Genomic DNA, 15,605 nt, shown 5'->3' on the forward strand with positions numbered 1-15,605 from the left:
AGATAATTCTTAATAAATAGGTTTATGATCAATCTACATTTGTCTTTGTGCATATTGCGAAATAATGATAAAATCTCGACCATTTTTATGATTTTTTTCAACGTTGGTTGAATAAACTCTCGCGAGATCATACGAGACTAGAAAAATCCATCATGGCGTCCACTCAGACGACGGAATCTTGATTTTCGAAGATTTGTTGCTTTTCCCTGTCTATTTCTGCAAAAATCCGAGACGGCAACGTTAAGTAACAAAGGCTTGAAGTCTTTGAACTGATCTAGTTCTGACTTGGAGACGATCAGGATGTTCTTGTAGCCATGCCGCTGTTCAAAAGGAAATCAGGTAAGACGGCCCAGCCACTTTCATCGCCCTTTCATTTTCTTGCAGAAATTTTCCAACACTCCATAGCCAAACTTAGCCGTCCTTCCTGAACATTGTTGCCACTATGAACCCATTATGCCTCTGTAATTACACTTGAATGCTCTCTTGCTTTTGGTGTTTATTATAGGCTAGATGGAATGAGCAAAACATAGTGTTAGTTGACACCGGTCTCTCCCGTTAGAGGCCCCTGGCCTAATTTCATCCGAATCATCGAATTATTTCTTGCGCACGGAAATATCATCATCTGATCATCATATAGAAACCCTCCGGGCAGGGAATTAGATATCATGTCGACGCTGCATCTTAGAGTCATCATTGCGTCTGTATACCCCGAATCCATAGTTCTTGGCGTGGAAAACGCTATCAGCTTAGGTAAACAACCAAAAGCTCAGTAAAGGTATGCGATTTGTGGGCGTATTAAGTTGATTGAAATCTTCAAGGAAACAGAACTAAGGCTAAGTTCATCCAGCCATTGTGCCTCCGAGAAGTAAGCATTATCACAACTTCTGCAGATCGATCATAAATACTAGTTTTCAAATGAAGTTCTTTCTTTCACACATTTGCACGTGTTATCATAGTTGACATTAATAAACATGACCTTTGATACCTGTACCGCCCAAACCAGCACCTCAAACCAGTAAAGTGCGTAAAAGCAATCAATACAACGAGTAGAAATTTCAATGATAATTGAACCACTATTGATTATGCTAGGAGATATATATTGCTTGAAAACTAATCAGTACTTTTCATTGCTTAAGTTCTTCTTCTTCTTCGTATAATGTCCAACTTCAAGTGGTTGAAGGCTCTGGACATGGTTACGGGTCGTTTGGCTTTGGGTGGTCGCTTTTCAATACTTTAAGTTATCATGATGATCATTGTAGATGGTACTAGACATTATGTCATCTAATTGAGTTAGTATTCAAACAGGAAGAGTGCTTTATATATTCTGAACATATTCCAACCTGTCTCCAACAGACAAAAAGGCAACCAAAGATGCAGCACAGAGGAAGACAGGGTCAAACCCAGCCTCCCCAGCAAGGAAAGTGGAGGGGAAGGCCAACAGTGTCCCACCAACTTTACACTCGGGAGGAGCCAGGCCCAAGATACAAGCTGCAAAAATACAGATTGACCGAAGTACTACCCAACAGGACACACAGTTTGGAGATTTAGGTAAGGTCACAAGTACATTGGGTATTACAGATGTATGATTTGCAACATTGATGGCCTAATGGTTAAGTCAGACATCGGTTTCCTGGCATGTGTGATTAGTTCTGCCCTAGGAAAGCTACCGATCAATATCATGACTGCTCACCCGACCCAGGTGTGAGTAAGTACCTGACTTTGTTTGGGGAGAGTAGAAGGAGAGGAATGCGCCATGCCTTCCAATACCTCTTCTTGGACACTGTTGTTGGTTAACAAATAACATTCCACTGTCCCTATGTCTTCTATAGGTCGTTATCACCTTGACCTTTACCCCCAGCAATTTAGTAGTATGCTATTGATTTTCTGATAGATGAAGGGCTTTCAGTGTCTTGCTTGTTACCATCCAATTGTGACTTATTTATGCAGTCAGATTGATGAAATCACAAGCAAATTGATTTGATGTTGTGTGATTGAAGAAAATTGATAACATACAAACTTGCATGCATGGGCATGTACCTATAGATTCAAACAACCCTCTCAAGATGGTATTGATAGCTATTCCTAGAAGTGTTGAACTTGTGCAGTTATTCTGTTTGCCAAGGAAAGTATCAAGTATATAATTGCAATATTTGATATAAAACAAGATATGTATCGAAGGTACTTCTGTTAGAAATCGCTCTTATTTTCTTGGCCAGAAAAGTTGTTTGTGGGTAACGGGACAGTCAAGACATTGCAAATTCTTGATGTACGAATCCCCACAGTTTTCGTTCTCCCTGTACTATATCAGGAATAAGGGCATTGCAAGCCATATTCCCAAATGTATTACAGGTTATATCAACTTACCAATACCATGAAATATTTTTCATTATATGGTATGTAGTTAAAGGTTCTTCTAGTGGTTACACAAGTTTTTGTACACCAAAATATTTAGCAATGATGACAACTTAGTATGTACTTTTCAAAATGAATTGTGAAAAATGTTTATCAGCATCTTCCCCTGTGATCAGCAGGTTGATGATATGTATTGTAAGCTGATGATATCAATTCCTCTAGAATATGCATAAATTATGATAATGACCCCAGGGACCCAATACAGGTGCTTGATATAGGTTGACAATTGGGTATGCACAAATACTAATGAAACTCTTGAATTCCTTCCATAGTCCATATCCAAGTTATTTTATGGAAGAGGCTGTTGACAGTAATTCATAGCAGATGCTTTCTAATTTTTGTGTTTGTCAACAGTTTTGCTTCATTTGTTGATAAAATGATGATTTTCATTGACACTCTACAGGCCATTCCCATCAAGGGGTCACAGGGATTCATGGCAGTTCGCGACTCAACATAAGTCTGGAAGAACTTTTACATGACAACAGTGCCATCCCATATTTCATCCAGTACATGGACACTGTAGGGAGGCAACACATCATCAAATTCTGGATTGAAGTAGACAGCTTTCGCAGTGCTGCTTGGACCAGAATTCGAGCACACACACTCACGTCAATGAGTAAGAGCTTGATAGAACAGACTGCTTCCCCACCTCTAGATAGGAAAAAATTGCCAACAGATTCAACAGACACAAAGACATCGCAGTTAACAAAGGACAGTGCTTCTAAAGAGAGACTGGAGGACGCAAATAGTAATGAAGTTATTCAGCGAGCTCTTCCAGTGGACAGGAATTCTGTAGACTCGTTGCAGTCGTTACAGTCAACAGAAAGCGTAAGGACTTCACACAGTGCAATTTCTAACGGGGACTCAAGTGCAAAAGACGATTCTGGGATGGAGGACAAGGAAAGCAAGGGAAGGGAGGCCAGTATAGGGGAAAGACGAAAGAACACGGAAGGAGACAGTTTAAAGAAAGGTAAGGAGAACCAATACACATTCAGGTTTTTCATAGTTTATGATCATTGATTCAGGGTAGAGAAGTTTCATAAAAGATTTGAGATGCTTTCAGTGAACTGGTAGCCAACCTTGTCGTAGCACTTGCCTTTTAATCTTTTGTTTGTGGTATCAATCAATGAAGATGGATTTAAGCAGTTCATCTCATTCTGTTTATCATGATGATTGCCATGTTTTTCTGTTTTCCCCAGCCATAGAAAGAGATGCCGTCAGTATCTATTCCAAGTACATAGCTCAGGATGCAGCCAAGCCTGTGGGAGTTACAGATGAGATGAGGAACTCTATAGTTGGTCAGTATGTACTTAACTGTATTGGTCAGGTTCTTATGAAGGAATGCTTTTAAGTTTGAGCCTGCTTGTGACTCATGTTTGATAGATAAAACACAAAATGAGTTTAAAGAGTATCTTCATTTGCGCCAAATAGCTCAAGAAACTGGATGTGATTTTGGAAACGGTCAGACATTTCAGATAACATCCATTATCTTTTGCCAGTGACTAGGGCTGGATACCGGTTCGGCCAGACCGGTTTTTACCGGTACAACATCCGGGAACCGAGTCCAAAAAACCGAAAGTCGTGAACCGGTTTTTTTGGACCGGAAGGCTGAACAATTTCAAGAAATCTATTGTACTTAGAAATCCTAGTACTCCGGCCATGGAATGGCAAAATAGCCATGAATCAAACTAAATTAGCCTACAATAATTCATATTCATCAATTTGTGTACCTGTCAGCTCAATTTTAGGTCAACATTGACAATGTGCTACGAAAAATCATCAAATTTTACCATGGCATGAGGCCGACCGACGAGGAATTATCGAGTGGAAAATTCCTCAATTCTTGCGGTAAATTTTCACTCAAAATGAAGAATCCGCATCCAGAAAAAATTACCATGGGAAAAACAACATTTCTTTCTTCTTCTGTACGTGTATTCAATCCATTTTTCCAGCTTTGAGGCGATTTGTGCGGTCTTGCAGGAAAAAATTTTAGCGCTCGGCGACAAACAGGCAGCCATCTTGGATTCTCTACTCAAAACATAGCGAGTTCTCGCCAGTTCTCGCCTCAACTCTCGCGAGAGTGCAGTTTAACCTTGCTCGCTAGATGGCGTTGTTTGATTTGCATGTAACATTATAGCCTTGTGTGCAGTGAATTACTGTAGGATTTTCTCTGAATAAATATAAAACTGCTTTTAATCTCCTCTCTGCTTGGTAGTCACTGACAAAAAGGCATAAAAAGTACACTAATCTGAATATTGGTTTAATAAACTTTATTTAATATATGAATATGATACTATATGATAATATAAGATTACAAAGTAATATATCGACAACTACTATAGAGGTTCAGGTTCAGGTCCGGACCTGAACCTAAACCTCTGGACTCGGACCTGAACCTGAACCTGATCAAGCCAAAAGGTATCCAGCCCTACCAGTGACACTGGCGTATCTTATTACCTGGATGTCCTACTTTCATCGAAATATCTTCATTTATCGAGCAATGTAGTTGAAGATGTCAAATAGAAAAAAATGTATCATGGTTGGATAGTTTTTAACTCTAGATGAAGCCTATTTTTCATCTGTGCTCCACAGCTAAGATCTGTAGTGAGGACGGCCATGTGGACCCCAATTGTTTCCAGGAGGCCCAGGAGTTTGTCGTCAAAGTCATGGAGAGAGAGTAAGGAATCTATACCAGTTCATCCTTTGTTTCATTTTGATCCAGACCCTTTAAAGTTGATGAAATCCATAAAGTTTGCATTGTTCCAACGTCATGGTCTACAGGGTACAATCTTTGCAGTAATGCAGATTAGAATGATATGAGAAAAGATGGAAGCTTGAGAAGCTTTTGAATGGCATCTGCCATTCTTTGTCAACTGTGGTTATCAGGTGACCTGCGAGGGGTGAAGGGTCACATGACATGAGGTTGTCATAGATGGAGGGAAGGCGGTGACAGCTTTCATCATGGTTAAGGGATGCGGGTGTTGAGTTCTGGTATCTGTAATTATTCCTAAAAATGAAGCTGACCACATTGGAAGTTGTTTTGTGTATTTCTTTTTTACAATCTTAACATTTGATGTTTTCTTAAAATGAATGTTGTAACATTGTAATCAGGTATTTTAGGTATAAGTCTTGACATTCATTTTTTTAAAAATTCTTGAAAGCTCACCAATTTTTCAAGAATTTCAAGGCCAACTTTACAAATCTGGAGTGCAACAAGCTGTTTCAAACCAGGAATTTCCTCATGGAAGTCCAAGTCCTGGAGATAGTGCTGGAATTTTAAGTGCATATATTTAAACCCTTTAGCCCCCCCCCAAAAAAACAGTACTGTAGTGTGTGGTGTGTAGTTAGAAATGTTGATAGATTGATGGAGGAAGTTTTTATCCAGAAATTTTGCTGCTGCTTGTTTACGAGTTTGTTGAAATGAAATTTTGAAAAGTACATGTACCTCATTAGTGAAGAATGCGGAAAAGTTAGCCTTGCTATTTATCCCAAAATAAATCTCATTTGTAAAGTGAGTCTGAAGATGTGCTGTGGGAATATTGAGCTACAGTTTGTCTAAACTGTAAACATTACAAGTGCCTGGTGTTGATAGGCACACCGGGCCACAGCACTTGGCTTTGTTGCCAAAAGTGCAGCAGAATTGGGCATGTGGCAGAGCCTGTACAAACTGTTTATTCTGGTTAAAATCTTTGCGCTGTTCATCCCACTTAAGATAGTGGGGTTTCTGCCAGCTGCTGTTCTGTCTTGCATGATCCCTCCCCCTGTATTGAGCATTTCTGTAAATCTCAATAATAAGTCCTTTTGGAGTCTAGAGAGTCAAGCTGCTTAGAAGGATATAGTCTTCCACTGTAAGCAGTGGTTGAAACTGTATCCCTTCGGGAATGTAAGTTTTTGGTGTCATTAATACCTTAAGCCAGGTGATCTGACTCTATAGGATAAGAGAAATAAACAACCTGGATTGAATCTTGTTGAATGATAGTGTTAAGAAAGTGTAATGAGATATCCACTGAAACAAGTATCGCTAAATGGTTGAAAGGTGATAACAACAAACTTTGTTTATGAGATTTAGACTAGAAGGTAATTGAATTTTTTCAAAGCTCTTTAAAATCTAAGTTCTGTAAATGTCAAGTTTCAAAGAATAATGTTGACAAAATAATCAGAAGGCGGAAGAGTGACACCGTTTTTTGGAGCAAAGTTAAGAATGTAAGTATGACTTTGCTATGACGGAGTATAAAACATGGTACATGAACATGTGTAACAGCAGGACTGTGTAGCATTAATGATCTGTGTTGTTTTGATAGTCACTACCCATCGTATCTGAAGAGCGAGTTCCACTGTAAACACCAGATTGATGTGCTGACTAGTGGTGACGTCTTCCTTGCTGACATCCTGTATAACGACACTGCCTTGTTCTACTTCATGGAGGTATGTTGGGTTGTGTGCATGATCCATTAAGTCAGTGATTTGCTTTTCTTCCATTGAAAGTGCTGACAAGGGATATGTAGTAGTAAGAAAGAGGTTTGCATGGCATGTACCATAGTTAATTGATTTTGTGGGTGATTTAAAAGAGTGAGTTCCTTTCCTGAACAGTTCATGGAACAAGAAGGAGCCATGAACTTGCTGCAGTTCTGGCTGGCTGCAAACAACTTCCAACTGACGCTGGCAGCGAAGCAGGGCCAGTACGACGGGCTGGAGGCACAGAACGACGCCATGGTGCTGTATGATAAGTAAGGACACAGTAGGTCTTTTTATATGTGCAGTTACAGATTCTGTCACAGGGTATGTCTCTATGGCTGTAGAAGGTAACATTGTTAAGTGATTCAAGCTTTTAAAGACCACTTTTTCAAGGGGGAAGGAGATTTTTGTGGTGTTTTGGTTGAAATGAGCATAGTTACTGTAGCATATGCTTTTGAAAAGACCGCTTAGTGTTTCATAAATCAACAGTATTTTGATTGTCACCCCAGGAATATGGGAATAATGTTCAGGCCAAAAGAAATTGTATCAAGGGTACAGATTTTAGGTAATATTTTTCTTTCCCTGCCTCCACAGGTATTTTTCGCTGCAAGCGACGACCCCTCTTGGTGTAGACGAGGCCACAAGGTTCGAGATAGAGAACCAAATCTGTCGCGAGGGAGGCCCCCTGCCCAACTGTTTTGAGACACCGATGAGACAGACTCTCACCACTATAGAATCTGTAAGTCCTGCTATCTGTCACTTGATATAGCAAGCTTCAAGACGATGAAGTTTGTGTAGCCAAGAAATTACATGTAGATCCTATTAGATGGGGCAGTTAAATGTATGGCTATATCTATAGACCCATTTACATCAATAAAAATGTGTGTTTATTGTGATTTACATGTTGTACAATGTGTTTTCCAGATGTATTTCCCCACCTTCCTAACCAGTGAGCTGTACTTTAAGTACCTGAATGAGCTCATCAACACCATCAAGACTGATGTGAAGAGTACAGGCAGTCTCCCTTCACCCAGCCCACACCACAAGGTTAGACCTGTTGACAGAAATGTTCATTTGTGTTGTTAAGATATATTGTAGACAGACTATAATCTTTCATTGCTACAGTTATAGTTTAAATGACATGTTGAGTTGCCTGAAATAAGTGAAGCATTGACATTATGTAAGTAATATAGAGTTTTGTTTTTGGAAATTTTATTTTCAGGAGGTTTCTCTTCCCATGATAAGAAATTTACATGTAATTTTCAGAAGGCGTTTTAAACGTGAAAATTTAAACTGTATAGTGGAGATGCCGACCAAAATTGAACATGAACTGTGGCGTACTAAAATTGAACATAACTGTGCTGTACTAGAATTCAACATAACTGTGCCGCACCAAACTTTCTCAGGGTCATCGTCGGCAGGGCAGCAATGCGAGCAGCGAGGCCGGGAGTGTTGGGAGTTCTAACACCACCACGACCAACACACTGTTGGCAGGGGGAGTCGTGCACAAACAGGAGAAACAGAGCACGAAAGTCATCAAGGGGCTGGACAACGACTTCAGGATAGACCCGCACCAGTTCAACCCTGACCAGCTCTGGCAGAGGCCAAATGTTGGGTTAGTTACAGCGTTATTCTGTGTTCAACATGGGCTCTGGTCATACCAAGGCTTCATCAAGTACATAAGAATAGCCACCTAGCAATCAGATGAAGAATCACAGAATGTTGGACTTACAGAGGTGTTTGTTTAATGATAGGCCAACTCTTTCAGCAACATCTGTGAGAAGGTGTTCACAAGTTAAGTACATGTATTACAGTGAGCACAAATTTGAATGACCCAGCATTTTTTTGTATATGACACAGTGGCATTTTCTTTTTGTCTCAAGCAAACCAAAGTCTCATGTTGGCTAGAAGACTTGTAGACATTGCCTGTGCAGGAGTGTGTGGTTTAACATTTGTGCCTTGTTCCTTGCATGCACATCTCCACCACAAAATGCCAGAAGCAGTGAGACAAGGTGAATCAGGACTTAACTACTATTTTATATCTGTCCTCATCCCAAGTTTTTCTGTCTCACCATTTCTTTTTTTTAAGAAACTTTTTTTTCTTGTTTCTTTTTTTCTTTTTTAGAATTGATCTCTCCCAACCTTACAATTTACAATGTACATGTATTAGGAGGCTTCCTATCTCTTGATGTAGTCACTCCTGTACCCGGTTATGTCCTTTTTGTTGTTTCATGACACAATATTGTAACGCATCAGTGTTGATGGTACTGTTATTTTTTGGTTGGTGTTGTGGAATGCTGTTTGAAGCTCTTTTCCACTCTGGTATGCATGTGTTATGTTGAAGGGCAGTTATACTGGCTATACTGGGTATATACATGTACATGTAGATGGTGGTTATACCAGCTATATACATGTAGTTGAGGATACATTGTACAGCCCTTCTACTGAGATATTTCTTTTAGAAAGAACTAAGAAATGAGAGCCACATATTCAGTATGATTTCATTTCTCTTATGCTGACAGTTGTCTGTTTTACCCAGGAATATGTCTGTGGGGAGAATGAATGAGTTGGGCCAGTTTATACCTGAGTATGAAGTCCTTCCAGAATCTGAGAGAAGCAAACAATCTTCAGGTATTCCTGCTTCTTTGTTTGAAACACCTCCATACAAACAAAAATTAGATAAAAGTTGATACTATTTGGCTTTTCATTACAAATCATAGAGTCTATACATGTAACCAGTTATTTTTTTTAAATGTAACTTTGTCAAAGAAATTGTCAAAGAGTCTTGTGAAATGATATACATTAGTACATTAGACATTGTGTTTTGAATCTGAATGGTACGGTCCAAGATGGCTGCCTCCATTGGATTTTTGATCCAGCACTGAGGCTCTTGAATACAACTCAATCCTCAGCGGGGATGGTCCATGGAGGCATGAAATAGTTCCAGTATATGTTGTGGATAATGTTTACAGTTTCTTTATGTTCCTTTTTAAGTTCTGGTATATAATTATTTTGCAAAACAAACCGCTATGTCCTGCCCCCCTCCCACTCTCTATCTTGTTTTATTATGAGTTCATCGACGGTTTTCTTTTACACCTGCACCTTACTTTCTTGGACCCAAATGCCACTCTCATCCCCAGCTATGGGCAAATAGCTCGGCGATGCCTGACCCGAAGGCGGACGAGGAGAGTTTGCTCCCAACGGCTGAAGAGCGGACGAGGAAAATAAGTTTCCCAACGGTCATCAGGCAACAACAACATCCGTTTACGAACTGTCCAGGGCCAATCACCCGGTCAGCTCCCAGGATCGGATTAAAATAAAACCTGGACCTCAATGATTCCGAAAACTGTAAGTAACTCCAAAGTTTATAAGAAGACAGCAGGGTTGAAGTCTACCTACTCAGACAGAATGAAGGGTCAACAGGAAACCGAAAGGACTGCTGGCCAGGATAGAATACACCTGTCTGTCTCCAATTCTCTTGTAATATCAACCTACAATGTACGTACTCTTCACCAACAAGGTAAAACTCATCAGCTCTTCTCAGGTTGCCAGGATGTGGGCATTGACATCGCAGGGATTCAAGAGCATCGCCTCATCACACCCCTACAGATTGACGAGTTATGGTCAGAAGATAAGAACTATGTCCTGGTGTATAGCTCTGCCTCAGATAGAAGAACTGGAGGAACTGGTTTGTTATTGTCTAAACATGTGTATAAATGCCTCCAAAGTGTTGAATCCATTACACCGAGAATCATGGCTGCAACGTTCTATGGGAATCCCCAATTAACTGTGACAGTAGCTTATGCACCCACAGAAAGTGCTTCAGCTGATGAAAAAGATGGTTTCTATCAATCCCTCTCAAGCCACCTGGAGCTAGTAAAAAGGCACAACGTCCAGCTTGTGCTTGGAGACTTCAACGCCCGGATTGGTCATGACAGCCATGCCACGAGCCCTACTGTCATAGGTGCACACTGTTACTATCACGAGACGAACAACAACGGGGAACGTCTAGTGGACATGTGTGAGGAACTTCAATTCCGACCGGCCCAGATGAGGTTCCCACATCCAAGAAGCCGTCTATGGACCTGGACTCACCCTGCCGGTACTGTCCACCAGCTTGACCACATTCTCATAAACAGGAAATGGGTCAACTCCCTTAGGAACTGCCGCGCGTACAACACCGTCGAGCTGGACTCAGACCACAGGATTCTAAGCATCTCTCTGTCAATAAGTTTGAGAACATCCCGTGGAAAGACATGCAAAAGAAACAAATTCAACTGGGATGCACTACAGAACCCTACCACCAGGGAGCAGTTTGAGATCGAACTATCCAACAGGTTTACCTCCATTCAACCCCCTGACAGCCGGGAAACCATCACACAACGGTACACTGCTTTTGAAAAGGCAGTCAAGAAAGCAGCTGAAAAAGTGGTTGGCAAGCAGAAGGGCTCTGCCATGCCCAGCTGGGTTTCACCGGACACCATCAAGCTAAAAGCTGACAGGGATGAAGCTAAAAGGAGATACCTTGTGGTACGCACAAGAAAGTCCAAAGAAACCTGGAGGAAACTCAATAATACCTTAAATGAGTTCTACGAAAGGGATAAATCAAGTGCACTCAACAGACAAATTGAAGAGTTGGTGACTGCTGACAAGAATAGACAGTACTCTACCACATGGAAGATAATCCACCGTCTGTCAGGGAAAAGCCAGAAGGTGAGAGCCAAGGTTAAGAAGAGGGATGGTACGCCCCCTGTCAGCGACTCTGAGCTTCTCTCGGAATGGCGGGAATACTTTAGTTCCTTGCTAAACAACACCAGTAACTCCACAAAAGAACTTCCACTACCAGCAGAACATGACCTCCCTATACCTGACCACCCACCATCCCTGGAGGAAACAGAGTTAGCTGTGAAGCAACTCAAGCGCAGGAAAGCTCCTGGCCTGGATGATGGAGTCACAGCGGAAGCCCTTCAAGGTGGTGGTACTACAATAGTCAAAGCCCTCCACTCCTTTTGTGTTGAAGTATACACCACTCATGTTCCGCCTGACCAGTGGACTACAAATATCATCATCCCACTACCCAAGAAAGGTGACCTAACACAGATGACAAACTACAGGGGAATTTCACTCATGTCAATCGCTGCTAAAGTCTATAACAAGATTCTTCTCAATCGAATCCGCAGACAAGTCGATCCCATTCTAAGGAAAAACCAGGCAGGATTCAGGGAAGGACGTAGTTGTGCGCAGCAAATACACATCCTCAGAAGAATCATGGAAGGTTTTAAAAACCAACAACTGCCATTATGGGTAACTTTTATTGACTTTAAGAAAGCGTTTGACTGTATAGACAGGGAAGTTATGTTCGCCGTATTACGCCACTATGGCATCCCTGAACCAGTGGTAAAGGCCATAAGTGTTTTGTACAGTAGCTCTAAGAGTGTTGTCATGGTTGATGGGCTTGTGTCTCAGTGCTTCCAGGTGTCTTCTGGAGTCCTACAGGGTGATGTCTTGGCACCTTTTCTCTTTATCATTCTCATTGACTATCTTATGAGGAGGGCCACAGTAGAACCCGACTCAGGTATTGTGACTCACCCCAGAGCGTCCAGTCGATACCCGGCTAAGCGGATAAATGATTTGGATTTTGCCGATGATATTGCTCTATTAGAGTCATCGGGTCCAAGAGCACAAGAACAACTCACTAAAACTGCTACTGCAGCATCCGACTTAGGTCTTGTTGTTAGTGTCCTTAAGACGGAATACATGTGTTATAATGACAATCCAATTCCCCCACTTCTTGTGTATGACAAACCGATTAAGCATGTACAGGATTTTAAATACCTTGGCTCTATGATGGCCTCAACAAGTAGTGACCTTAAGAAGCGTAGAGCTTTAGCATGGGTAGCTTTCTGGGACTTAGAACATCTATGGAGAAGTAATAGTATCCCTATTGCTGTTAAAGTAAGACTGTTTAAGGCCTCATGTGTTTCAGTACTTACTTATGGATGTGAATCCTGGGTTATTACTAAGGTGATGGAGTGCAGAATTAACTCGTTTGCAACATCTTGTTACCGTGTCATGTTAAACATCAAGAGGCTTGACCGGGTGCCTAATTCTGTAATCTACAAACTGACCAACACAAAACCCTTGATTGAGCATGTAAGGTCAAGACAGTTGGACTACCTGGGTCACGTACTGCGAATGCCTGAGGACGAGCCCGCCTGTCTCTATTCGCTGTACTTACCATCACATGGCAAACGCAGGCGAGGTCGCCAACCCATGTCCTACCTGCAGTACATACAGCAGCTGCTGGGGGACGAAAGCGGCCTACTTACACCGGGGCAGATCAAAACCCTGGCTGCCGACAAGAAACAGTGGAGACTTGCAGTCGCCCGCCTCGCGGCCGACCGATAGATATAGTTTTGAATCTTTTGAGGATGTTATTCATTGGAATGTACCATATAAAGGTAATGCTTCAGCAGGAATGCTTCATCATAATTCAAATCACTTCCTGATATATTTTGTATATCTTTCTGGTAATACATCACTTGTGAGGGTTCGTTTGACATAATATTGTTGTTCCCCCTGTCAGCGTCCAAACTGTGGAAAAAATATGTGTCTCGGGAACCAGACGAGGAGAAGGAAGAGATGGCGTGGAAAATCGCTCAGATGATCGTGTCCAACATCACGCGGCAGACGGGAGGGGAGGAGCTGGATTCACCTGACTCTGACAGCTGATGTCTACTTTTCACTCTAGCAAGGTTGAGAAATAACATCAGTGGGAACCTGTCTCCATGTTTTATTGTTTGTAAAAGGAAAGTAGCCAAGTAGGAATTCTATCTCCCTTTCATCAAGGGAAATGATATTACAGACAAAAAGCCTGCAATGTATTACTCAACAGTGAAAATCATACTTATAGATAATCTGTCTATATTAGACTCTTGAAACGTGGTCCAAAATGCGATCAGGATTTGCAGACAAAATTGTTACATTAGCTATAATCTCACCCAAAATTGTTACATTAGCTATAATCTCACCCACCATGCTACTACACCTATTTAATCTCAACTGTTACAACCGCAACTGTAAAGCAACATAAAAATTTTATTCTATGTATACCTTGATGTGTACCGTCGCAAGAGTTTATTAGTTCAATTATTATGTAATTTGGTAAAGGAATTGCAAACTTGTAATTATACAGTTGTGCATGTAAAACTATGGTTATAAATTGGGAGTATACAAAGTCCAAGCACGGACTATATTGTATGTGTAGTTGTGAAAATCTATCCTTTTAGCAACATATTTTGTCAGAGACAAGAATTTTGTATGTAGTCCGAAAGACTTTGCGTTGATACACACAAGCACATTGTATTGAGCATTGACATGTATTAGCATTTGGAACCAGTATGTCACACAAAGTTTCTGTCACATTTTATGTTCCTGACTACTTTTGTTACATTTTGGTTGTACTGCACTCTTGCTGATAATCATACAAAAGATCTAAGCAGTCCAAATAATCTGTTGCAACATGACTGGTATGTGAATTATATGTACTTGTATTTCAAATATCATTAACAACTAGCCAATCACAGCTGTTCTTTCATGATGAAATTTTAATTTTTTTTCTGCAAAACATTTGTAAAATGGAAAGTTGTAAAACTGACATGTAGCAAATCATCAGAATGAAAAGAGTTGCTGCTGCCACATTTTGACAAAATCTAATCTTTTTGTACATATGTGTAGAATGAAAGTAAGAATGTCAATTTCCAAATCTTGCCAGGATATTTCAACTGAACAAAGAATAAGGCTTGGACTACTTAAAAAAAGGTTCTGATGAAAGCAGTGTTATATGGTTAATTGTGGAAAGTGTCAAGCAATTATTGAATATTTGTATGAAGTACAAATGTATCAATCCTTCTTAATGCAATAATTGCTCCCTTAATTGTTTGTAACAAATCAGAGTAAGTTCTTTTGTTGTAGAGTTAGGTGAATGACAAGTTGTGATTGGTCATCAAAAGTTTGGATATCTTAGACATCACTGTCACTTTTGTACTAAGATGATAAGTTCTGTTCTGTACCATTTTGCCTTATTTGAGTAACTTAAGTCATGGCACATCTGATAATTTTTTTATCTTAACCAACTTGGGACGTTCCTATAGTAATGTACACCACAGAATACCAACATGGACATCAGAAAAATCATCCATTTCATTTTATGTTAGGACATCTGTTACAATTAATAGCCCAGTCTATGATGCAATGCCAAATCATTTGCAACCATTGTTTGAACTTTGAGATATAAGCCATACCCAGTAGACACTAGTATTAAATTACATTTATTTTATTGTACAGCAAAATGACATCATCTCTAGTGCTATTGAAAACATTGATTTCCCAGGTTGTGAACTAGCTCCTGTGTCCATTTATGGTGCAATCTTCTCAGCCAAAGTTGTACCTAAATTTAACTTTGTGATTTTATTGTTAAGTTTCACGTAATTCAGAACTGTTTGTGCCCAGTAACAAATTTACTTGATGTCTTCAAATGTGTACAAAAAAAAAGATTTTAATTAAATAGGGCATCAAAGACATGTATTCCACATATCTGCTTCATATTCCTATTGCAGGGCTGTCATTGTAAAGTAATTTACTTACTGATTATCTTAAATATAACTTCTGTAGTTCTAATATATAGATATACATACATAGCATGGAAGGAGACAAACATGAGGAGTCAATTCAGTTTC

The 15,605-nt window shown here is 40.3% G+C and overlaps 1 protein-coding gene across 4 annotated transcripts; it reads left to right on the top strand.

Moving 5' to 3' along the window:
* Nucleotides 1-108: 108 nt before the first annotated feature.
* LOC118425858 (A-kinase anchor protein 10, mitochondrial-like) lies at nt 109-15,445 on the top strand. 4 transcript variants are annotated; one of them, XM_035834981.1, is made up of 13 exons: nt 109-339; nt 1,354-1,548; nt 2,816-3,382; nt 3,612-3,710; nt 5,005-5,089; nt 6,714-6,837; nt 7,003-7,139; nt 7,462-7,606; nt 7,792-7,914; nt 8,274-8,482; nt 8,859-8,879; nt 9,407-9,498; nt 13,454-15,445. In XM_035834981.1, the coding sequence occupies exons 1-13, from the start codon at nt 315-317 to the stop codon at nt 13,597-13,599; spliced, it is 1,968 nt and encodes a 655-aa protein (XP_035690874.1). In that variant the 5' UTR covers nt 109-314; the 3' UTR covers nt 13,600-15,445. The 4 variants fall into 4 exon arrangements, with proteins under 4 accessions (XP_035690874.1, XP_035690875.1, XP_035690876.1 ...); XM_035834982.1 differs by having other exon boundaries at nt 8,865-8,879; XM_035834983.1 differs by having other exon boundaries at nt 8,868-8,879.
* The last annotated feature ends 160 nt before the right edge of the window (nt 15,446-15,605 follow it).

This window comes from Branchiostoma floridae, chromosome 11 (assembly GCF_000003815.2).
Source record: "Branchiostoma floridae strain S238N-H82 chromosome 11, Bfl_VNyyK, whole genome shotgun sequence".
NCBI classification, from domain to species: Eukaryota; Metazoa; Chordata; class Leptocardii; order Amphioxiformes; family Branchiostomatidae; genus Branchiostoma; species Branchiostoma floridae.